Consider the following 25,598-nt stretch of genomic DNA (forward strand, 5'->3'; position numbering starts at 1 on the left):
CCACAAATCATTTTTTTTATTAACATATTATACAGTTTTTTTTTAAACATTTCCGGTATATTAATTCACAAAAAGGTTTTGTGAGTAGAAAATACCGGTGGCGGATTTAAAAAATAATTATAGGAGCAGCGTTTAAAAAGTTTTTCTATAAGGGTAGCAGAATAAAAAAAGCTTAATTTTTCCAAAATTTACACTACTGTCGGAGCGTCAAGAAGCAGCGATGGCTAGCCCTCTGCCTAAGGCATATCTGCCTCTGGAAAAACACTATTTAATTTTGTACAAGTCATTTTAGCGTTGTGTGCAACTAGTTGATGCCTCGCCCGCGTTGCGGGGCGATGACCGAATAATTCTTAATCATTTAAAAAAATACTACTATAATTTTGCTAGGAAAAAACACAAAAATGATGATAAGACCGTAATTTTGGGCTCATAGCAAAACTGTAATTTTTCAGGACTAATGAGCTAGTGTTAGGCAGCTCCTTGACACGAAAAAAAAAATTAAATCATGTAAACAAATTAAAACAAAAAACCTTTATAGTTTTGCTAAAAAAACTAAAACGATAGGAAAAACGTAATTTTTAACTGAGGACGGAATCATAATTTTAATTCAGGGATAAAATCGTAAATTAAATGGACCAATGAGAGAGTGCCAGGAAGCTGTCGGCATGACTGTAATTTACACTGGGGCTAAAATTGTAATTTCTCCAGGAAAACAAACAAAAACGGTGGACAAAATGTAAATTTAAGTTGAGGGCAAAATCGTAACTTGGCTGTGAGGAAAAAACTATTGGCAAACCTATAAATTTATATGGGGCAAAATCGTAATTTTGAACTGAGGGCGAAATTGGAATTTTTTGCTGGGAGAAAAAGCGTAAATTTATTTTTAAGTAGGGTAAAAACATAATTTTGAACTGATGGCAAAATCGTATTTGTAAGTGAAAAAAACTAATGGCAAAACTGTAAATTAAAACGGGGTAAAATCGTAATTTTGAACTAGGGGCAAAACTGAAATATTTTGCTAGGAGCAAAAGCGTAAATTTATTTTTAACCGGAGGCAAATACATAATTTTGAACTGATGGCAAAATCGTAAATTTAAAATGGGATAAAATCGTAAATTTATTAAGCGAATAGGTGTATGCTAGACAAGTACCTAATACTATTCCCCTACTACCCCTTTCCTCCAATCACTGACAAAGCCTATTCCCACCGACGTGTTTTGTTGTAGTAAGAAAATTAATTAATTAATGCATAATTCATTTTTTCTTTGGTTTATTACTCCATACAGCCATTGTTCCATATACTTTTACCAACTTTTGTTTTATAAGAACTAGAATTACCATCCGTCGCAATGCGACGGGGATGCGTTAGACTAGTGGGTATGGTTCGGCTCATCCCCACGGGGATGAGCCTCCACGTAGGCGCCACGTAGACGGCCCGTGGAGGATGAGCCAAATGAGGGATGGAGGGGGATGGAGGATGGGGCCCCACCTCATTATTTTATAATTTTCTATTGTTTAATTTAATAACCAAGGTAATAAAAACTTTATAAAATTTAAAAAACACCACATCAAACAACATAAATAATTTCATTCCATAAAAAAAAAATTACATTCCCTAAAAAAAAAAGAAACCGAAAATAAAAAAAAATTACATTTCCTAAAAAATAAAAAAGAAACCGAAAATAAAAAATAAAAAAAATTACGTTTCCTAAAACCTACGACGTCCATTTTTTTTTCACCTCTTCCTTCATCCTCCGATAAACCTCACGTTCATCCTCCGGAACCGAGTCGAGATCCAACCGCATAATCCTCTTCTACTTTCGTCCATTGCCTCCCCTTTGCTCTCGGTTTTTGCGCGGTTTCGGGTTCAACCATCTTTCCCTTCCCCTTCTTTTTTTGCGCGTGAGCTCTTGCGGTGGTGATTCGGGGACGACTTCTTCATCATCATCTTCAACTTGAACCGGGGGTTGCGATTGGGATTGGAGTTGTTCAAACGTGTTGCGTTGCATGATTTGTTGGAGCGCTTGATATTGTTGAACTTGTTGTAGTTGAGACATTTGTGAGAAGGCGTTGGGTGTTTGTTGGAAACCCGAAAACGGAAATTGCGAAGCCCCCCACGAAGGATCCATAGTCGGAGTGTAAGCGGGACTAGAAAACAAATTAGGTTGGTTCGGATTGGGATTATTCGGGTTGGGGTTGTTTGGGTTGGGGTTGTTTGGGTTGAATGGATTCATGTTTGGGAGAGAATGGTATAAAAAATATAGAGTATTTTTATAAAAAAGGATGAGAAATGGAGAAGAATGGGAGTAGAATGAGAGAAATTGGTATAAAAATGGATTGGGATTATGGTATTTATTTAAAAGGAAATTGATTTTTTTTATTAATATAGCCGTTTAATAACGGTCAAATTTTTGAATGGAGGGTCGGCCCACCCGGCTATGGGTGGCCGATTGTGATGGAAGCCGGGCCAGGGGGGCGGTGTGGGGGTCCGGCGCCGGGCCAAGCCGGGCCAAGCCGGCCCCCATACCTTCTAGTCTTAGTTATATATTATATTAGATGAAAGGCATATGTTTCTTACATGACTGCGAGCCTGTGTGTAAAACATAGAAAATAATAACTGAACTGATCTATGACCCACGCATTGCAACAGACCTACCAAACGGAGAAAAATAGACGCATTGTGACGGGCCTGTCAAACAGGATAAAGTAGATGAAAAAATGTTGAACTCCACACGCACGTTGTGGCATGTTAACTCGGAAAATCTAGAACGAAACGTTAAACACAAAACATGCGATAGATGAAAAGTATAGGGGGTCAAAGTTGCAAAAGTTGAAAAGCTTTAGGTTAAAAGTAAAAAAAAATAAAGTGGTTAAATCGTAAAAGATGGAAATTTTTGAATTAGAAGTGAGAGTTCAAATTAATCAAAGGGATTAAATTGTATAAGATGGAAACTTTTGAAGTAGAAGTGAAAAATCAAATTAATCAAGGGGGTTAAATTACCAAAGATTAAAACCTTAAACTAAAATTGTCAAAGATTGATACTTTAGGGTTAAAAAAGAAAAATTCCAATTTTTTTTGAAACACTCCCAAAGCTAAAAGTACAACATATATATATATATATATATATGCATATAAAAGTTGCTAATTTATAGGTTTATAATAATCAAAGGGGTTAAATTGTATAAGATGGAAACTTTTGAAGTAGAAGTGAAAAATCAAATTAATCAAGGGGGTTAAATTACCAAAGATTAAAACCTTAAACTATAAATTGTCAAAGATTGATACTTTAGGGTTAAAAAAGGAAAATTCCAATTTTTTTGAAACACTCCCAAAGCTAAAAGTACAACATATATATGCATATAAAAGTTGCTAATTTCTAGGTTTATAATTAGACCATGTGTAGTGGTAACTTGTTATAATGCCCCCACCATACGGCATTATCCGACACGTGGCAACCCAGTCAGCATGGGGCATTATAGCATAAAGTGGTGTAGTGGGGATAATGCCCAAATAATGCCCTTCCAATTATTAAACAAAAAAAAAAGCAAACACATGGATGGATGGTGATTGGCTAGTCAAAGTTGTCATACAAATGCTCACCATTGATTGGTTCAACAAACATGTGCACAACGTTTTAATTGAAACGCCCAACCAATTTTTTTTCAAATATGACACCCCAAAACGCCTAGTGTAGTTGGGGAGGGGGCGTTTTGGGGCGTTTTTTTTTAATTTTTTTTAAAAATAACGCCCCACTACGGGTGGTCTTACAATTCAGTTTTTTTGCAATTTTCACCTCTATAGTTTTTGTCTTTTACAACTTTGTCATAAAACATTTTATACTTTTCCAATTTCAAGTTTGATTACGTATACTTTTCATCTTTTATAAAAATTTTTGTTTTACGTATCGGTCAAAATTTTGTGAGTTAATACCTTGCAATGTGCGTGTGTGGTTTAAAGTTTTTTATTTGCGGTTTAACGGCTCTGTCTCAACGCGCCGGTCACAAGTCGACTTAGTTATTATTTCTATGTTTTTACGTTTCGGTCTAATTCTTGCAAGTTAACACGCTACAACGCACGTACGTGGTTCAACGTTTTTATGTCTACCTTTTTTTATGTTTAACGGTTCCACCACAAAGCACGGATCTTAAATACTAGTTTTATAAAAAAAATGCTAGTCAGAGAGAAAATGTTTGTGAAAACGATTTTTGAATTTTTTTTTACAAAGTTTTTTATTTTTATTTTTTAAATGTGTTTTTTAACTTAAAAAAAAACATTCTATTTTTACTTTTTTAAAGAAAGTGTCTTGAAACTTTTCTTGGCTGCAGTTTCATTTCGAGGCTTTGATCAAAGATTCTGTAGATGGTGCAGAACCCCGTTTCTGGTGGCTTTTTCGGTTAGGGATATTGTGGAAGCCCACAATTTCTGCGGGCTTACTAGGAAAAAGAAAATGGTGTACCAGGGGCTGCTTATCAACGTGTGTTGGCAAGTCTGGAAGGCTAGGAACGAGTTCATTTTTTTGGGTAAGTCTCCTAACACGGATGAGGTGTTCAGTGAGATTAGGTCTACCGGGTATCTGTGGTTTAAGTTTAGATCGAAATATAGAGAGTTGACTTGGAATGACTGGTGTAATTTTGTAATTATGTAGCTTAGTTTTTGGGGTCCGGTATTCGGGTGTCCGTGTTTTTAATGAAGTTCTCCTTCAAAAAAAAAAACCGAATAAACCTAAAAGGTATGGCGGTTAAGGAAGTTTTGAATCCAAACATGATTATTTAAGGAAGTTTTGTTTGTATGGGGATAATACCTAGAAGCAAAAGCTATTTCATTAATGTCTTCTTGACTACACATATTTAGCTGTGAGTTGAGCAAACGTGTGTTGTTGATTTCAACTGATTAACGAAGAGTTAAGTAGGGGTAATTATCGGTTCAAAACAGGACCGGGCTTTTACATTTTTTTTAACGGCAAGGAATAACTTTATTAATCATCACCAAAAAACATTACAAGCTGAATGATACCAGTGAGATATTAACAAACATGCAGCCATCACCACACATACTCAAATATTACAAGCTGATTCGATCGACACAATACTGCTTTTACATTCTAATTGATCAATACAATACTTGTTCCTACATTCTAATTAACATATGGAATTTGGTATGCGCGGAGTCTAAAAACTTTTGACGGCCATTTTTTACCAGTGACAAAGGCAGTGGAGCTTATTAAAGAAGACATGTTCGTTTGGTTAAGTCATAGATCGAATATCTATTCGTGGGAAAGTTGGCTTAATTTTGATGTTGCTATTTTTCTTTAATTCGGTTTGTTTCTTGTCTTGGACGTTGTATTTTTCCCCAACTTCTTGCTGGGTTCTATATATATAGATATATAGTGTTTTGCCGTTCAAAACAAAAACATATGGAATTCGGATCCCAATGATTTTCGTAAACCAGACGCGCCCTTAATGTATCCGTCACGCATATGTCATCAATAGCCAACAAAAGATACCTAGATCTGACTCCATGTTTTGTTGTGAACAAGAAACATCATGGGCTTTACTATCCACCATTTTCTTCTTTACCAGAAATATTATGTGCTTTTATTTTTAGCAGCCCACAAACGATAATACACGAAAGGTTTGGCTAGAGTTGCACCAGTCGCTTTTTGGGTTCAAACCAGTTTGGATTGAAACCGGTTCAGTTTCGGTCAAAGAAAGTCAAAATGGGTTTTGTGTTTAAACTTGCATCCACTTGTTTGATTCTTGTAAGGGTAATTTGGTCTAAAAGGATAATCCTGGTTGCCTTGATACTTCAGATGGTCATGTAGAATAAATAAACTATTTCAATTATTAGAGTTAAATGTCATTTTAGTTCCTATGGTTTGGGTCATTTTGCCAGTTTAGTCCAAATGTTTCATTTTTCGCATGCGGGTCCAGAAAGGTTTCATCATTGCCATTTTAGTCCACTGGGTTAACTTCATCCATATTTCTGTTAAAGAAAAACGCAATTCGGTTATTTTATATGTAATTCTGTGAACTAGAAGGGCAATTCAGCCATATAAAATGGCCAAATTGCCTTTCTCGTTAACATAAATAATGGATGAAGTTAATCCAGTGGACTAAAATGACAACGGTGAAACCGTTTTAGACCCACAGGTGAAAAATGAAACATTTGGACTAAACTTGTAAAATAACCCAAACGGCAGGAACTAAAATGACATTTAACTCCAATGATTATTTATACCTTCATACAAGTGACACTAATAATATCTCTTTGTTCAATATAAAGTTAAAAGAAACTGAAAATTATCCTATATAAACAATGTAATGAAATCTAAAACCTATGAGAAAAATAAGCAAGTCTTTTTATTTGAAGTATACATGAAAATGCATAAAATGCATCACATGACTTTTTATTAATAAGAGTTATATTTATGTATTATATACATTCGCCTCGGTAAAAATGTTTCGCCTGTTTGGGCAAAGGGGTCATTCCACCGTAACTATAGATGACTTTCTCATCATATTCACGTTGACTTTGATCAATTGTTTCCACATTTCCGTTGACCTCTTGACTTTCATCTGCCCGTTGAACTTCATAGTTGGTTTTCATATCATTGATGTAATCTAGTACTAACATTACCTACACAAATGAATTGATAAATAAACTTATACAAAAGTACAACTTTCGGAGTCTATAGTACAAGTCAATGATGCACAATTTACCTCCTCCATGGTTAATCGTAAATGTGGATTCTTGCGTACACATTTTAACGCCAATTGCGCCATGTTCGCCACCTGATTCATGTCATATGCGATTCTAGAATCAATCAACTCCGAAAACTTTCTTTCTTTTACGAGCGAATTAGCCTGCGAAAATAGGTTATTAATATTTTTTTTATTATAAATATGGTGTAATTTGCATGATTGTGAACGTTAAGGATTAATATACCCAATTTATTAGACTATGTCCATGTAGTCTTGTATCGGTTGGACTCCGGCCCGTAACGAGCTGCAATAGGATCATTCCGAAGGCGTAAACATCTGTTTTGGGAGTTGCGTTCCCTCTTTCTTTGTATTCGGGTGCCAGATATCCCAATGTTCCGATTATATAGTGATTTGATGAGTTTTGCGATTCGTTTGTCATGCTCGCTAGCCCAAAACCTGCGATCTACAGAGAGAGAATGTGAGATCGAGTTTGTTTGTATGATTATGTGGTGTGAATACACATGTCAATCATGAGTCATGACTCATGGCCCACTTTTTACCAAATGGGCTTATATGGAACTAAACACGGGTGGTCGACAATATTACATTGATGTCGCCGCCCGTGTTCGAGCCTTCGAGGGACGCATTTTGGCTAGGAGAAGTCAAAGGAATAGATCATGAAAAACAAGGTCAAAAAGGGACATTTTTGGGATTTTACCCCGTTTTAACCTGAGCCCGTTTTGTCTTATCAATGACTAATATTAGCCTGAAACTGTTTCGACCCATTACCTATCCCAACCCAGCCCGCGAGTTTTACCAACCTTATTAATATACCACACACATTAATAAGGATTGGTGACTTACCAACGGTTGAAAATCATGTGTCAACCATATGTTTTTAGGACGCATATCTCCATGGATTATGTTGTTCCCATGCAAATGGTTCAATCCTCTACATACACCAATTGCAATTTTAATCCTTTCTTGCCATGTCAAAGGTCTGGAGTTTTGATCTGTTATATCATGTAACTAACATTTTAGATCAAAACCGACAGTCGAAAATAAATCTATGCTAAAAACAACAATCTTACGTGACAAATGTTGATCTAGCGAACCATTGCACGCGTACTCAAAAACCAACAATCTCGCGGTTTCCTCCAAGCAAGTTCCTAACAACTTGATCACATGCTCGTTTTGTGTTTGTTCAAGCGCTTGCACCTCCGACTGGTACTTCTTTGTGTCGCTTTGTACCTTAACGACGACATTTAATTTGCTACCTTTAAGGATCCCGTGAAAAACCACCTCATTTTCCCCTCGATGGATCATGTTTTCAGATGAAAACCGATTTGTTGCATCCACAAGCTCCGAATAGGAAAAGTTCCTACTTTGTTGCCAAACATCATCCGTCGAACTTGCTCTAGTACAAGTTGTACATTTCTTCTGATCAAGCTGTACTTTCTCCTCTGGCTTTGGTGGTAGGGTTTCGACATGATCACATGTAGTTTCTTCGTTTATTTCTTGTAGCGTTGACGTTTGGTTCAAGTCGCTAAAGCTAGTTCTCGTGCTAGAACTTGTACCTTATATTTAACGGTGATTTGTTTTGTTATTTTCTATATAAAAGACATAAAATCCGATAAACATTCAACTAATTCTTGAACTACTTACATGATGATGATGATCCAAGTTCAATGCTAAACAAATCTTCATCATTTTGTACTTCACTAATAGTTAACATTCTGTCATCTGTTGGACGAGTTGGATTTCTTGTCGTTGATAGCTTCGGTCCTCTTATTTTTATTATGTTATCGTTTCCATCCAACGTCGATATCCCACAAGAAAGCTTCTCTAGAAAATATTTCTTGTCTCCCTTCATTCTCCTGAAAGTTTCCGCAAATGTAAATACAAAAAACATCATTTCGATCACTTTGATTTGGTATTTTTAGTATGTTACTGATAGCTTTCTGAATCGCCTGTAACTCACTTTCAAATTAAAATATTTCGTGGAGCATGTTTAAGTAAATGCAATTATACATAAACGATATTAATGACGCTAAAATTATCTAACACATTTTTTGTGGTTTGTAACATGTAATAAAAAGAAGTTAACTATGTAAAAGTTATAGTTTTACTTATCAATAATCACCCATGTCGCTTTAAATTTCTTGGATGCTTCTACCACGGCATTTTTCAGTACAGGTCCAGCCACAACTTCGATTTTGAAATCAACCTGTGAAAATATATATCACATAATTGCTTAATTATGTATAAAAGAGCAATATAAATGTGTATGTTTGGGTGAAATATATTAGATATGGATCATGTCCATCTTTATACATGCTACCAATTACCAAAAGAATCCTACCTTATCATACTTTTGTATAAGATAGTGTATACATCTTTATGGTTTATACAATACCTTAAAAGGTTTCATTATTTTGCGTCATTTGTAATGAACTTAACGTTGCATGACTAGTAATGAGGCGGAAATATCTTGATTACCTCTTGCGTTTCGTATAGTTTTGATATTTGGTCAAGATCCTTATTGTCACCGTACTCTTTCGTCTTATTAGCAACCTCATCGTCGATAGCCTTTTGGTTTACACCAAACATGGAACCATCAACTCGCATCATGTATCCCACTACAATTACAAAAAAATAAAAAAAAATAAAATAAAATTTGTCATTAACCCACACACTATATAAAGGTAGTTTTGTCTTTCCACACACTATATAAAGGTAGTTAATACGTCGACATGGGTATTTTGGTCTTTTCAACAATGATCAAGATCTTATGGTTATATCAAAGCAAGTATAACATACAAGGATGTTGGATTTGATGAACAATAGACAGAAAAGTAAGCTTGTCTCCAGCCTTCAACAAGTGCTTATCAAGAAGCAATCTCAAAGGTTTCATTCTCACTCCTCTTGAGGCATCATGAGCCAACAACACCCTTTCACTTTGACTTTGAATTTGACTTTGACTTTGACCTTCCATTGATGAACTTACTCCAACCTATGTATATTCCAAGTTGCCAACATGCACAAATGAACTCTTAGTACAAAACAATATCTAGAGTGCAAGTTCCGAACAAGAATGCGCAAGTCATAGATGTAGTAGTTTTTGTAACCAATCCAACCCGAAGAAAAAACAATAAACGCGAGGGGGGGGGGTGAGGGAGAAGGAGAGAAAGAGAAGATTGTTGGTGATTAAATAAATCCTAAGAGCAAATTATTGTTTGATTTTTTGTTGAATTTAATGATGCCACCTATGATTTTCTCTTGCTAATCACTTTCATATTGGTTCTTAGGATACTTCGAATTTTGTTTTGTTTTATATGGTTTCAAGATGAATTAATGTTTGTCTAGGATGGTATATGCTTCTCGTTTTCGTTATGTTCAAAAAACTCGAGCCCAAACAAAAAAAAAACGTGATAATAAATGGACCCAAACTTGTGCTATGCGACAATAATTTGTCTTCATGATAAAAATAAAAATTCGTTTTGGGCTGTAGACTAGAGTGTTGGAAGCCTATCTTAGTTACAATATACCATCTTTACTAAGCCCATTTACGCTGGGCCCATAAGAGGTAAGGGCTTGGGCCCAGCGAATAGGGAAATCAGAGGCCTCAGTCATTTACCTCGATTGGTCTATCAACCTACAGATGAGCATTTCAGTTTATTAGTAACCCAAATCGGTTTCAAACTAGTTTTCTTTTTCCTGTTCTTGGTCCAATCGGTTTCATTTCGGATTTGGTTTTAAACATCAGTTTTGTTTCGGTTTTGGTTACTAACCGGTTCTTGCGCGCACTTTTTTAAACTGTTTTTACAACAAAAAAGTTTAAATAAACATAAAATACAAACTTTTTTTTAATATTTTTTTAGTAGTTGTAAAACTATTTTAGGATAAAAATAACCGGGTTTTTATAAAAGATTTTATAAAAATCAATGAAAACAACATTTTATTAAAACTATAGACCGGTTTTTTCCCAAACCGGTTTGGCTAAAAACCGGTTATTTTTGGCGTGGATAATAGGAACCAGTCCCAAACCAACAGTTTGTATGATATCGGTTTCAAACCGGTTTTGGTTCAGGTCGGGTTTTATGAACTGGTCTGGTGTTCATCTCTATATCAACCTGAGTAGCTGATTGCCGACACCACCAGAACAATTTATTATAGTTAACAAGGAATTTCGATAATTTTTAATTTGGCTTTATGATTTGCATTGTGACGTGTAACATGAGGTTTTAAAGAAAGCTTGAAGCAGAAACATACAAGTTATCAAAACTACTTTACAGTTTAGTATGTTATATAAATGTCGCTGTTTATCCTTCTTATTTTATTCGTTGCGATGCTTTTTTTCTCTTTTTCTAAGTTGCAACATAAATTTTATGCTAAACCGAGCGTTACAAATCTTTTGCCAAAACACGCGGGTTTACGTTTACTATTATATTATATTATATTACATTATATTTATTAACCGATCAATAGTATTTTTGTCATTTATATTTTCACCCCTAATACTATATATAATATACAGCTTTAACCATTTAACTTTTAACTAATTAGGTTTTCTAATAATTTGCGTTTGTTATCTTTTAAAAAAAATTGAATACATGGCGGTGTTTAATGTTTTTTTCCTCTGACGTTCAAAAACTAATTTCATTGAACATAGAGTTGTGTTCAAAGTGAGGATTTTTTTTTTTTTTTTTTATTGTATGCTATATCGTGTGCTAGTACCATACTGGTACCATGACAAACAAAATGGAACCGATACCCTACCGAATAACATCGGTACTGGTATCGGTGTTCGTTTTTATGGTTCTAGGTCAATGTAAAAAAACCACTTTAATTTTTAGGTTACATTAGACAACGAAGTGAGGTGTGTTTTAAAAAAAACCATTGTAAATAAACTTTTTCTTTGTATCGTTAACTATATCGGGTACCGCTACCATAACGAAGAGAGGTGTGTTCTAAATAATATATTTTTTATGGCGTAAACTAGACCGATCTAACATATTTTTTATTATATTGTTTAATAAAATTCCGAATATACATTGCGATGAGATTACTTTTAACTACGCTTCGAAATAAATTTTATTCAAAACCAAACTGTCGCAATGCATGAGCATAACCTACTCGTTAGAATCAAAATAAATTTACATTGTGTAGTAACACTCCCATCGATCAATTTCAACCTTAACACTGTCTACCACGCTCGTTGCCCATCAACATCTTTAACACATCTGCCAACAATCGCCAGACTGTCACCACATTCGCGCACACCTCCCTTCTTGTCGAACTAGCTTTTTTTTTTCTTTCAAGAGGCTTTACTAGCTGAGCCGAGCTAGGATCAGCTCTTATAAACCTTGAAAATATATTCTCCATAAAACATACCAAGTATTAATTACACCCCTTTTTCAACAAATATACACCGGTAAGGATTTTAGCCCTAATTCTTTTCTATATGTCCGCTTAAATATATTCCCATAAAAATTTATTCTATTTTGCCAATAATAGCTACCGAAAGGCAAGCTTAGACAAAACCTTAGGCTCTTGCTTTTCCCCTCAATTTCCCTTTGAAAAAGCTGTTTGGATGGATCTACAAGTTCGAGCCATAGCAATGTAAGGATTCCTATTTAATTGCAATTAGTAGTGGTACAATTTCTCATTGAGATTGGTACCATGACAGATAAGATGAGGTAACAATTATACAAAGTAATACTATCATTATCATAAGCATTTACGGAATTAAGTTTGAGGTAAATGCTTGGGCTTTTTATATTTACCAAAGAAGTCCTTTTTTGCATGATTAAATCCTAGCTTTTTAGAAAATAATGAATAGGTCATTTTTATATGATTAAGTTCCTAAACCTTATAAAAAGAACAATTTCATTAACTTTGGATCTAACCATTAAAAAATAGTTTAAAAGGACTTGTGTGCCATTTTCGTGATATTATGTAGGCCTTTTTTACCGATTGCCATTTTTAGTGAAATGTTAGTTTTTTTATTGAAGTTAATCATTTTGTTGTGCAGGTAGGTAATCCACTTTTGGACTTCAATACAAATTTTATTACGATACCAATAGTTTTGGGAACTTTTACATATTCTTTTGGTGTTTGCGTAAATTGTTGTGGTGTTTACGTAACAAGTTAAGCAAACTAAGCAAGCCCAAAGTTCACCATGACCTCCATCTCCATCTGGCCTCCATCTCCATCTGAGGCATCAATGAAGTCTGGTAGTCGTAGTGCCTGCGGAGAACCTCAATCCAATATGCACATGTGTTATCCTGTAGGTTGACTTTTGTGGTCAAAATATGCATGAATGTAGCTTCATATTCATTGTGGTGAATTAATATTTGGAGAAAACTTGATTTGGCATCATACACTATAATATATTCTTCAAATCTAGCAATATGAATTCAAAATTTGAACACTCCAAGAACCAAAACGTTAACATGTTTGACTTCAATATTTGACATGTGAAAATATTACGTTAGAGGATGCTTACTTAAGGTTCACAGTTAATTCAAGGGTTTTTTTTTTTGTCAAGCTTCATAACCATAACCATGTATTTTAATAAAATTACACATTTACCTCTAAGTTCCATCTATTCCATATGTTTATAAATAAGTATTACAGTTATAGTAATCCTTCTTATTTATTAATTGTATCAATTCTAATACATATAGTCGGTGTCCCTGTAATGTTGCTTCGTAACATCGATCAACAGAATGGTTTATGCAATGGTACGAGATAACGTATTACTAAACTTTACAGGCGTGTTATAGAAGTTGAGATTATATCTCGAGGAAACATAGGGACAAAAACATATATTACACGAATCAGTTTGACGCCATCTGATAGAAGGATTCCTATCAAGTTTCAACGGCGCCAATTCCCGATATCTGTATCTTTCGCAATGACGATAAACAAAAGTCAAGGACAATCTCTATCAAGGGTTGGATTGTATCTCAAATATCCAGTTTTCTCACATGGTCAACTATATGTCGCATTATCAAGAGTAAAAAGCAGAGCCGGTGTCAAGTTACCTATACTAGATAAAGATGGAAATATTACAAATAAAACAACCAATGTGGTCTACAAGGAAGTTTTTACTGAAATGTAATGATTTGTTATTTCTTTCTTCCATGTATTTGTTTTTTTACACGATCTTAAATTTCAAATAAATTTATTTTCATTTTAAAAACCGCGTTGAACGCAGGCAATAGCCTAGTATATTTTAAAGAAAACAAACATACATACATATTCCGGTATAAGGAATGGTAGAACTCATTTGATTTTATAATAAAATCTTCATTCAAAATTTGAAAAACTAGACACAATACCTTATTATTTAGTATATTAGTAAAAACACAAAATACATTACCAATCGTGTAATTTGGTATACGGACGAAGATTATCCCCCACATAAAACCCATCTTCTTTAACTAACCAAAAACATCTTCCTGGTTTGCGAAATTCCCTTTTTGTGCAATATGTATCACTTATATGATCATTATAAACATCAAAAAAAGCAATATTTGAATTCCAATAAAAATGGGCATAAAATAGGGTCTTGAACGTGGCACCCTCGCAAAAGCTCCAATTTTGGTTATCGTTTGATGCAAGCGTGTGATTTCCGAGATCATCGTCGCCTGATTGCACATGGACTGTGATAGGATCCTTAATCTCATTATAAATATAAACAGTCCAATAGTGAAACAAGCAAGTCTTTTTTGTTGTGTTAGATATCAGAGGTGTGATTTGAGTGCTTCCATTTAGAGAGACATTGGTTGTGATAACAAGGTAGAAGAACAAGAAAAATAAACTCTTCATTGTTATTGATGTGGGTATATTAGTACATGAGCATATAAGAAAACAACATTGTTGTATATATATAGAGAACAAACAAGAAACGGTAAATTAATTGTAAATGGTAAATTTATTGTAAATTCAAAATATTCTAAGAATGAGAGGGATACACACAAATACTACATCCGAAAAGTATAATATTTCTTTTGACATTTTTAAAAAACTGAATAACTAACAATTATTAAGATTTAATGTTAAATAACTTAAATGATATGTCATTCTTAATTTGTGGATGCAAATTCTTTGTACGATAATGAACCTATGTCTTAACGTATATGTTATTTATGATTAATTAATTGCCTAAATTTATGGAAGTTTACCTTCTTAATGTTGGTGCGGAATATTTTTCTAGAACCCTTTTGTTGTTTGGAATTCTAGTGATACACTATTTTTTCTTTTGTTGTGAAACCATATATTTTTATTTGTTTTTTTGATAAAGGGCATCGCCCAACAAATTTATAAACCAAAAAGAAAAAAATTACACCATTAAGGGGCATCCCCGTATTATCCCCAAAACATGCTTTGGGGAGTGAAACCATATTTGATAAAAAGGAAAAATGAATATAGTTACATTTTTTTTATATTTTTATATTTTTTGTTGTAAAAACATATTTGATAGAAAGAAAAATGAATAATGTAGCTAAAATACATATTCAAAAATTTATTAAAGGAAGATTTCATCATACTCAGTAAATTCCGTCAATAGCAAAACTAAGGTAGGGTTTGAGGAGGATAATATGTAGATAGTCTAACATTTACCCTGTATAAATAGAGAGGTTGCTTCCAGTGAGATACCCAACTCGATAGTAGTTTTGCATCAAGCATTGGACATAAGGCACATAACACTTAGCAATTAAGACACAACTCGATTAGTGCATGTATTCCCTTGTCTTTCGACTATCAACGCCACCACATGATACATGATTAATCATCCCCCCCTTTTAACGTTATTTTCACGAAATTAGTAAAATAACGTTAAAATAGTGCACTTTCACTTTTGCCGCCCGAGCGTGTAACAATTCTCATTAAAATTTAAATAATTAGGATAGTAATTAGCTATTAAGAAAACCCAAATTGAGACACCCAAGTAATTCTGCCCTAACCCTAGAATTTCCAGAGCAATCAGAATCAGGATCAGGGGCCCTAAAACTCAGGGGGGGGGGGCAAAACCCTAATAACGATTATCTTCATAACTCATTATAAAATTCGAAATTTATAAAACCATCGACACAGCAAGCCTACATGCACGAAGGGCTACTCTATGAAAATAGGGTGGTCACTCGCGTAGCGCGACGGCTAAGGGGGTACCCCTCGCGCTACGCGACGGTGTCAAAATTTCAGTATAAATAGCAGGGGTTGGGACTTGAAGTTTGGCATTTGAACGACGAAAATCGGAGTTACATAGGCCGAGTTATAAGCAAAACAGTCCAACACACACACACTATTATCGAGGTGCTGCCGCAAAACAGGGTAATTAGTCGATCGCTATTACGATTCAGTTTCCGGGATCAATATACCCAAAGAATATCTAAGTGCCGCCACATTGGGCTATGCTTTATCGTTGTCGATAATTCGATAATGAGCCGAAGCATTGTACTTTGTCGTTGTCGATAATTCGATATACGAGTTGAAGTACTATACTTTATCGTTTGTCATTTTGATAAATGAGCCGAAGTATTGCACTTGGACATTCATTGTCACAATTGATCTTGGAGAATTATCATAATCGTTGTATTGATCACTAATCCTGTTTTGTGTGCTTTATTATGAAATTAGGTTAACAGGGATTAAATCTAAATTCTATCAACACTAAATCTGCAATGTGAGTCATTCTCTTTTTATCAACTGTTTTACAATACTCCAAATCATTTTTCAGAGTTATAATTACAGTGATTAAGTTTATGTAATCACCAAATTACAGCCGGTATGTGGGGTATTGTGCACAGTATTGTTATTATTGTTTCCTTCACATTAGGTGGGCGAGCCTAATTGTGACATACGTCACTCATTGGGCCAGCCAATGGTGATATGACCACAGTCACAGAGCTGGTCTGTGACAAATACCTATTCTTGAAATGTTGGTTGATAATAAACATATGTAAAAACTCTTAATACTGTAAATTATAACAAATGTGTCGTTTTTAGTAAAATGAATGATTCACTCAGTATTTCCCCGCTGACAAAATCTTTTTCAAAAATGTTTCAGGTGATCTGCTGTAAATCAGGAAAAGTGCTGGGAAGCATTTCAAGCTTAAAATAGTGGCTCAGTATAAAATGAATAAAGATGTTTTAAAATAAGAAGTTATCACTAAACTTATGTATTGTAAATTATCGGGGTTTTATCCCGAATTGTGAAATAAAAATAATCGGGAAAATTTTAGCTTTTCAACGATCCTGATGTTTAAAATTTTCCGCTGCAAAACTCAATTAAACAAATATCACGTGGTTTCTGTCCCACAGCTCCGGAAACGGGTCAAACCGGGTCAGGGGCCGTGACAGAAACAAGGTGGTATCAGAGCCACTGAGTTAAGCTAATTAAGTATTTAAATGATACTTAATTTTTCCTGATTACTATTATGTGATTATGTGTTTATGTGCTTTTAATTGATTATTTGTTAGTTACAGTATGGGTAAACAAAAGTTGCAAGATATCTATCTTAAACCAGATAGATCAATTTATGAGAAAGGAAGTTCGTCTAAACCTAAAATTTCAAAGCTCCCTACAATTCCTGAGGAAGGAATATTTGTGCAAAAAGCGAACTATGAAAATCCGCTTTCTCCTAGAAAAAGGAGTATGATTATTAAGAAAAGTAAGGAGCAAATCAGAGAAAGGAAAATTAAAAAGGAAACCCAGGATTTAATTGATAAATCACCTTGGGAAGATAGACTTGATGAAAAATGGGCTAATTTGTATATGTTAGCTACTGTAGCAGAAAATGCTAATCTTTAAAGAAAAAGTATCTTGAATACAGTATTATTAATTCTCAGTAAGTAGATAAATAAAACTGAGTGTTTTCTGTATTTTGTACAAATAAGTATGCAATAAAACTTCTGTGTTTATTTGGTAAACTTTGTTCCAAAGTTTTAACTTGATATTTTGTGCATTTTGCATATATGCTACACAGCATGAACGAGATCTCTGAAGCTTTTCAGAACCTCAATCTGTACCCAGTAAATATTGAAGTTTCTCATGAATTTACGGGATACGTGGCTGATATGGATGAACCTGTAGAACTCCCTACTCCACCAGTACCCAAACCAAAAAGAAGGCCAAAGAAAAATTATGTATGGGGAAGCCGTATACGTAAAAGAAGGACAGTTACAAAAACCCCTAAAACTAGTAAACCCTTAGACAAAGGAAAAGCAATTATAACTCAGGAAAACCCTAATCCACAAGAACAGGAAACTGAAGTTAATGAGGTTAGGCAAATGGAGGAGCAGTTTGAACAATACTCTCAGGAAATAGCAATAGAAATAGGAAAAGATTCTAACCCAACTCAGGTAGAAATCGGAGAGAGTTCTAATCAAACCAGGAGAGTTACTTTTCAGGATCAAATAGATACTTTATTAGAAAAATGTGAAACTATGCAACCTATCAACTCAGGTATCTTTACCTATCCTGTTGAAAACCCAATACCGATGAACCTTACACCAATAATCACTGAACCAATAGTCCATGACCAACTTATAGAACCAGAAGAATGGTGGACTAACGATTGGCAATTCCAAAACATTGTCAATAGTCCTTACTCGTTTCTTCCACAATTCGACCCAGAACCCCTACCTAATCCACCGATGAGCAATGAAAACCTGGCTGAACTTCGCCACTTTGGTGAAGAGTTAATGGATGCAGGGAATAGAATTAGGGAAATAGGGGGACAGATTGCCTGGAAATACGACGAGAGGGAATTCCGTTTCTGAGATGACGAATAGAAGGGTGGTGGAATTATTCCTGTATAATAGTAAAAGTAAATAGTGAAACCAGTTGTAACATAACAAATAAAACATTGTAAAATATCGGTGTGTATTGATGCATACTATACTGATATAAAATGCAATCGAGAAATCGATAATTTTGGCTTTATGTGTTATAATTTGTTTAAATGACTTATTGTTAATTGCTAATTGTTCATAATAACTTATCATCAGATGGCAAATAACGATAACGAACCAGTAAATGAAGTTAATCACTCGGAGCAACAACCAGAAGATCAATATATGACTAAACAAGATATAGAAAATATGGTTGCCCAAGGAATAGCCAACGCAATTCCAATGTTCGTTGCTGCTATGAAAAATCCAAGTAATCCGCAACATATTGTACCTAGCAAACATACTACTGAAGATAATTTCAGTAATAGCATCAATGGGGGCAATGACCATATAAATCATGACAATGAATCTCAGCACACCCAGCGCCCTAAGAAGCGAAAGTCTGCAACGCCTGGTTGCACTTTCAAAGAATTTCTTGCTTGTAAACCCGCTGAATTTGCAGGCAACGAAGGAGCAACTGCAACGCTGCGATGGTTGGAGAAAACCGAAGCAGTGATTGCAATAAGTAAATGTGCTGAAGAAGATCAAGTCATGTATGCCTCAAACTTGTTTAAAGAAGGAGCACTAGAGTGGTGGAACACAGTGCTACAGGCAAAAGGCAGACGGGTAGCATATGCTATGACTTGGGACGAATTTAAAAGTCTTGTCGAAAGAAAATTTTGTCCTGAATATGAGAAAGAACAAATGGCAAATAAGTTCCTCAATCATCGAATGACCGGGGTAGATTGTCGTGGTTATACTTCGACATTCTTCGAATATGCGAGAGTGGTACCTAATCTGGCTTCGCCAGAACCGGTACTCATTTCTCGATATATTTGGGGATTAATTAGTGAAATTCGCAATATCGTTAAAGCTGCGAGACCTCGCACTATTGACGATGCCGTAGAATTAGCTAATACCTTAACTGATGAGCTGATACGCACACGAGACGGAGATAGGAAGAAGGAACTAGCTCAGAAAATTACCCAAGGATTCAAAATGAGTAATAGTAGTAATTTCAAGAAAAGAGGAATAGGACAATCTTCAACTGTGCCATTTTGTAGAATTTGCAAAAAGAGACATTTTGGAAAATGTAATAGAATTTGCAATTTTTGCAAAACAACCGGACATCGGGAAGAAAACTGCAGAAAGAAATCCATAATTTGTTACAATTGTGGAGAAACTGGACATATCAAACCAGAGTGTCCTAAATTAATCAACCCAGCAGACAATAAACCCAAGGCAGCTGAAGGAACTACTAAGAAGAATGTTAGAGCATTTCAGCTAACTACTCAAGAAGCAGAACTCATTCCGGATGTGATCGCCGGTACGTTTTTAGTTCACAACGTTTATGCAAAAGTATTATTTGACTCTGGTGCAAACCAAAGTTTTATCAATACTTCGTTCTGTCAAGCTCTTAGGTTACCGTTATCTACCGTTAGACAAATCTTTATAGTCGAAACTGCAGACGGAAATTCGGTAGAAATCAATCAGGTTTTACAGAAAGTAGACATCGAACTTTTAGGTCATAAATTTACTGCAAACCTATTTCCTATGAAATTAGCTGAGTTTGATGTGGTGTTAGGAATGGATTGGTTGATAGCCAACCATGCTCAAATCATATGTGATAGAAATTCTATAGAAATTCAAACACCTACTGGAGAGATAATTAAGATCTCAGGAAATAAACCTAGAAAGCCATTAAAGTTCATATCAGTAATGAAAGTTGCTAATTATGAACGAAAGCAAGGAATAGTATATATGATTTCCGTAATCATTTGTACTAAAGGCAAAGAACTCAAGGAAATTCCTGTAGTCTCAGAATACCCAGATGTATTTCCAGAAGATTTACCCGGGTTACCACCAGACAGAGAAGTAGAATTTAGAATTCATCTAATTCCAGGAACTACACCGATAGCCAAGGCACCTTATCGATTAGCTCCTACCGAAATGTTAGAATTGAAAAAGCAATTAGATGAATTACTAAGCAAAGGATTTATACAACCTAGTTCATCCCCTTGGGGTGCACCAGTGTTGTTTGTGAAAAAGAAAGATGGATCAATGAGAATGTGTATTGATTATAGAGAATTGAATAAAGTTACAATTAAGAATCGATACCCATTACCTAGGATTGATGATCTTTTTGATCAATTGCAAGGAGCTAGGTATTTCTCTAAAATAGATTTAAGATCCGGATATCATCAATTGAAAGTTCAAGAAGAAGACATACCTAAAACTGCTTTCAGAACTAGGTATGGTGATTATGAGTTTACAGTCATGCCCTTTGGATTAACCAATGCCCCAGCTGCATTCATGGACATGATGAACAGAATCTGTAAACCATATTTGGATAAATTTGTGATCGTATTTATTGACGATATACTTATTTATTCCAAAAGTCGAGTCGAGCATTGTCAGCACTTGCATGCACTCTTAACTTTGTTAAGAAAAGAAAAGTTGTACGCAAAATTCTCGAAGTGCGAATTCTGGCTGCAAGAAGTGCAATTCTTAGGCCACATGGTGAATCACGAAGGTATTCACGTAGATCCTGCTAAAATCGAAGCAATTACCAACTGGAAGGTTCCACAAACTGCAATGGAAATTAGAAGTTTTATAGGTTTAGCCGGTTATTATAGACGGTTTATTAAGGATTTCTCCAAAATAGCTGTACCATTAACTAAGTTAACCTGTAAAGCCACTAAGTTTGAGTGGGGTCCAAAACAAGAAGAAGCCTTTAAAATCTTAAAACAGAAATTAACCAATGCACCAATCCTAGCCTTACCAGAAGGAACAGAAGATTTTGAAGTATACTGTGATGCTTCAAAACTGGGATACGGATGTGTGTTAATGCAACGCAAGAAAGTAATTGCGTATGCCTCCAGACAATTGAAAAGGCATGAAGAAAACTATACGACTCATGATTTAGAACTAGGAGCCATAGTTTTTGCCCTTAAGATTTGGAGACATTATCTGTATGGAAGTAAGTTTACTGTTTATACAGATCATAAGAGTTTAAGGTATATATTCGGGCAAAAAGAGTTAAACATGAGACAAAGGAGATGGATGGAAGTCCTGAGTGATTACGACTGTGATATTCAATATCACGAAGGAAAGGCCAATATAGTAGCAGATGCCTTAAGTCGTAAGTTCCATGAAAAGCAAAAGCGAGTCCGTGCTCTTAGAATAAATCTACAAGTAGATTTACGAGAACAAGTGAAAGAAATCCAGAAAACAGCAATCAGGGACGATACCGAAGGAATGAAAGGTTACCTAAAAGAATTAGAACAAGGAAATGATGGAATTTGGAAATTTCACCAAAATAGAATTTGGGTACCTAAACAAGGAAATTTACGATCGAAAATCTTAGAAGAAGCTCATAAATCTAGGTATACTGTACACCCAGGAAACAATAAGATGTACCAAGATTTAAGAAAAAATTTCTGGTGGATAGGAATGAAAAAGGATATAGCTGAATAGGGGAAGGTTCAAATGAAAACCACTAGTTAACGCGAAAACTCGAAAACTAATTAAAAAAAGCCAAAAAAACATGCAAAAAAATTTTTTTTTTAAAAATTTTTTTTTTCAATCAAATTTTCGCAGGTTTTTTTATTAAAAAAAAAAAATTTTCAAAAAAAAAAAAAAAAAAAAAATTTTTTGTGTAGTGCACATGTGTAATACTGCACATGTGTCTGTGTACTACACATGTGTATTATTACACATGTGCACTACACAAATTTTTTTTTTTTTTTTTTTTGAAAAAAAGTTTTTTTTTATATATAAAAACTAGCGATTTTTATTAAAAAAATTGAAAAAAAAAAAAAAAAATTTTTTTGTGTGTTTTTTAGGCTTTTTTTAGTTAGTTTTCGAGTTTTCGCGTTAAAAGTGGTTTTCATTTGAACCATCCCCTAGCTGAATATGTATCTAAGTGTTTAACTTGTTCACAAGTTAAAGCAGAACACCAGAAACCCTCGGGCTTACTGCAACAATTAGAAATGCCGGTATGGAAATGGGAACTGATAACAATGGACTTTGTTACTAAGTTACCCAAAACCAGAAAAGGTAATGATGCTATTTGGGTAATCGTGGACCGATTAACCAAATCAGCTCATTTTCTACCAATAAAAGAAACCTTTAGCATGGAAAGATTAGCCAAGCTGTATGTGGATAAAATAGTATCCTTACATGGAGTCCCGCTCTCCATTGTATCGGATAGAGATAGTCGTTTCACTTCCCGATTTTGGACCAGTTTCCAAGAATCAATGGGAACCCGACTTAATCTCAGTACTGCATATCATCCACAGACCGATGGACAAAGTGAAAGGACAATCCAAACTCTGGAAGACATGCTCAGAGCATGTGTAATTGACTTTGGAGGTAATTGGGATAACCATTTACCATTAATTGAATTCTCCTATAACAATAGTTATCATTCAAGTATCGAAGCTGCACCATTCGAAGCACTGTACGGACGTAAGTGCAGAACTCCAGTATGTTGGGCAGAAATCGGAGAAAGTCAATTATCAGGTCCAGAAATTGTACAAGAAACTACTGACAAGATAACTCAGATCAAGGAAAGACTAAAAACAGCAAGAGATCGCCAGAAAAGTTATGCAGATAATCGTCGCAAACCGCTTGAATTCCAAATAGGAGACAAGGTACTTCTAAAAGTATCTCCTTGGAAAGGTGTTGTAAGATTCGGTAAGAAAGGGAAACTGAGTCCCCGATATGTTGGACCATTTCCAGTAATTCAACGAATCGGGCCAGTTGCCTATCGCTTACAACTACCAGAAGAACTAGCTGGAGTACATGATGTATTTCATGTATCCAATCTCAAGAAATGTTTATCAGATGAATCTCTGGTAGTACCTCTTCAAGACATAGAAGTAAATGAGAAGCTGAAATTCATAGAAAAACCTTTACAAATAGAAGACAGGAAAATCAAGTTTCTCAAACACAAACGACTGGTATTAGTCAAAGTCAAATGGAATTCAAAAAGAGGACCAGAATACACTTGGGAGCTGGAATCAGAAATGAAGCGCAAGTATCCTCATCTATTCCAGTGAATCTCGAGGACGAGATTTTTCCTAAGGTGGGGAGGATGTAACAATTCTCATTAAAATTTAAATAATTAGGATAGTAATTAGCTATTAAGAAAACCCAAATTGAGACACCCAAGTAATTCTGCCCTAACCCTAGAATTTCCAGAGCAATCAGAATCAGGATCAGGGGCCCTAAAACTCAGGGGGGGGGGCAAAACCCTAATAACGATTATCTTCATAACTCATTATAAAATTCGAAATTTATAAAACCATCGACACAGCAAGCCTACATGCACGAAGGGCTACTCTATGAAAATAGGGTGGTCACTCGCGTAGCGCGACGGCTAAGGGGGTACCCCTCGCGCTACGCGACGGTGTCAAAATTTCAGTATAAATAGCAGGGGTTGGGACTTGAAGTTTGGCATTTGAACGACGAAAATCGGAGTTACATAGGCCGAGTTATAAGCAAAACAGTCCAACACACACACACTATTATCGAGGTGCTGCCGCAAAACAGGGTAATTAGTCGATCGCTATTACGATTCAGTTTCCGGGATCAATATACCCAAAGAATATCTAAGTGCCGCCACATTGGGCTATGCTTTATCGTTGTCGATAATTCGATAATGAGCCGAAGCATTGTACTTTGTCGTTGTCGATAATTCGATATACGAGTTGAAGTACTATACTTTATCGTTTGTCATTTTGATAAATGAGCCGAAGTATTGCACTTGGACATTCATTGTCACAATTGATCTTGGAGAATTATCATAATCGTTGTATTGATCACTAATCCTGTTTTGTGTGCTTTATTATGAAATTAGGTTAACAGGGATTAAATCTAAATTCTATCAACACTAAATCTGCAATGTGAGTCATTCTCTTTTTATCAACTGTTTTACAATACTCCAAATCATTTTTCAGAGTTATAATTACAGTGATTAAGTTTATGTAATCACCAAATTACAGCCGGTATGTGGGGTATTGTGCACAGTATTGTTATTATTGTTTCCTTCACATTAGGTGGGCGAGCCTAATTGTGACATACGTCACTCATTGGGCCAGCCAATGGTGATATGACCACAGTCACAGAGCTGGTCTGTGACAAATACCTATTCTTGAAATGTTGGTTGATAATAAACATATGTAAAAACTCTTAATACTGTAAATTATAACAAATGTGTCGTTTTTAGTAAAATGAATGATTCACTCAGTATTTCCCCGCTGACAAAATCTTTTTCAAAAATGTTTCAGGTGATCTGCTGTAAATCAGGAAAAGTGCTGGGAAGCATTTCAAGCTTAAAATAGTGGCTCAGTATAAAATGAATAAAGATGTTTTAAAATAAGAAGTTATCACTAAACTTATGTATTGTAAATTATCGGGGTTTTATCCCGAATTGTGAAATAAAAATAATCGGGAAAATTTTAGCTTTTCAACGATCCTGATGTTTAAAATTTTCCGCTGCAAAACTCAATTAAACAAATATCACGTGGTTTCTGTCCCACAGCTCCGGAAACGGGTCAAACCGGGTCAGGGGCCGTGACAGAGCGCCCACACATATATACATTATATGCGCATACTACAAGCGAGGCATAGAAAATTCAATCTACATGATAAAATCAATTAGAATCTAGAAATATATTCAAGTGCTTCATAGGAAAATTATGAAAGTTGTCGGTTTAATGAATTATTATACTGTACCTTGTGAGCAGTTTGATATTGCATTTCAGGTGAGACCCATTTTTTATTCACTATCACTGATCATTCTGACATTCATTCAATCACTGATATTTGTGAACATTGGTATCTTTTTAGTGCTATGTGTTAATATATTCTTTCAGCATACTATAACATTAATTAATATAAATATGCAGCCAAGTGTAGTTTAGGGAAAGAAATGATGTTTTGAATGTTGACAAAGATCATAACAATTTTAAGCAGGCTCTTGCACA

The 25,598-nt window shown here is 35.0% G+C and overlaps 1 protein-coding gene across 1 annotated transcript; it reads right to left on the reverse strand.

The window, feature by feature from the left end:
• Positions 1–6,312: 6,312 nt before the first annotated feature.
• On the reverse strand, positions 6,313–9,748 carry LOC110866911 (probable serine/threonine-protein kinase PBL3). Its single transcript, XM_035975278.1, has 9 exons — positions 9,523–9,748; positions 9,202–9,341; positions 8,832–8,929; positions 8,368–8,579; positions 7,794–8,279; positions 7,567–7,715; positions 6,947–7,165; positions 6,721–6,864; positions 6,313–6,637 (listed from the first exon to the last, which is right to left on the reverse strand). Exons 1-9 carry the CDS (start codon positions 9,695–9,697, stop codon positions 6,434–6,436), a joined length of 1,827 nt encoding a protein of 608 aa, XP_035831171.1. The 5' UTR covers positions 9,698–9,748; the 3' UTR covers positions 6,313–6,433.
• Positions 9,749–25,598: the final 15,850 nt, after the last annotated feature.

This window comes from Helianthus annuus, chromosome 7 (assembly GCF_002127325.2).
Source record: "Helianthus annuus cultivar XRQ/B chromosome 7, HanXRQr2.0-SUNRISE, whole genome shotgun sequence".
Taxonomy (NCBI): Eukaryota; Viridiplantae; Streptophyta; class Magnoliopsida; order Asterales; family Asteraceae; genus Helianthus; species Helianthus annuus.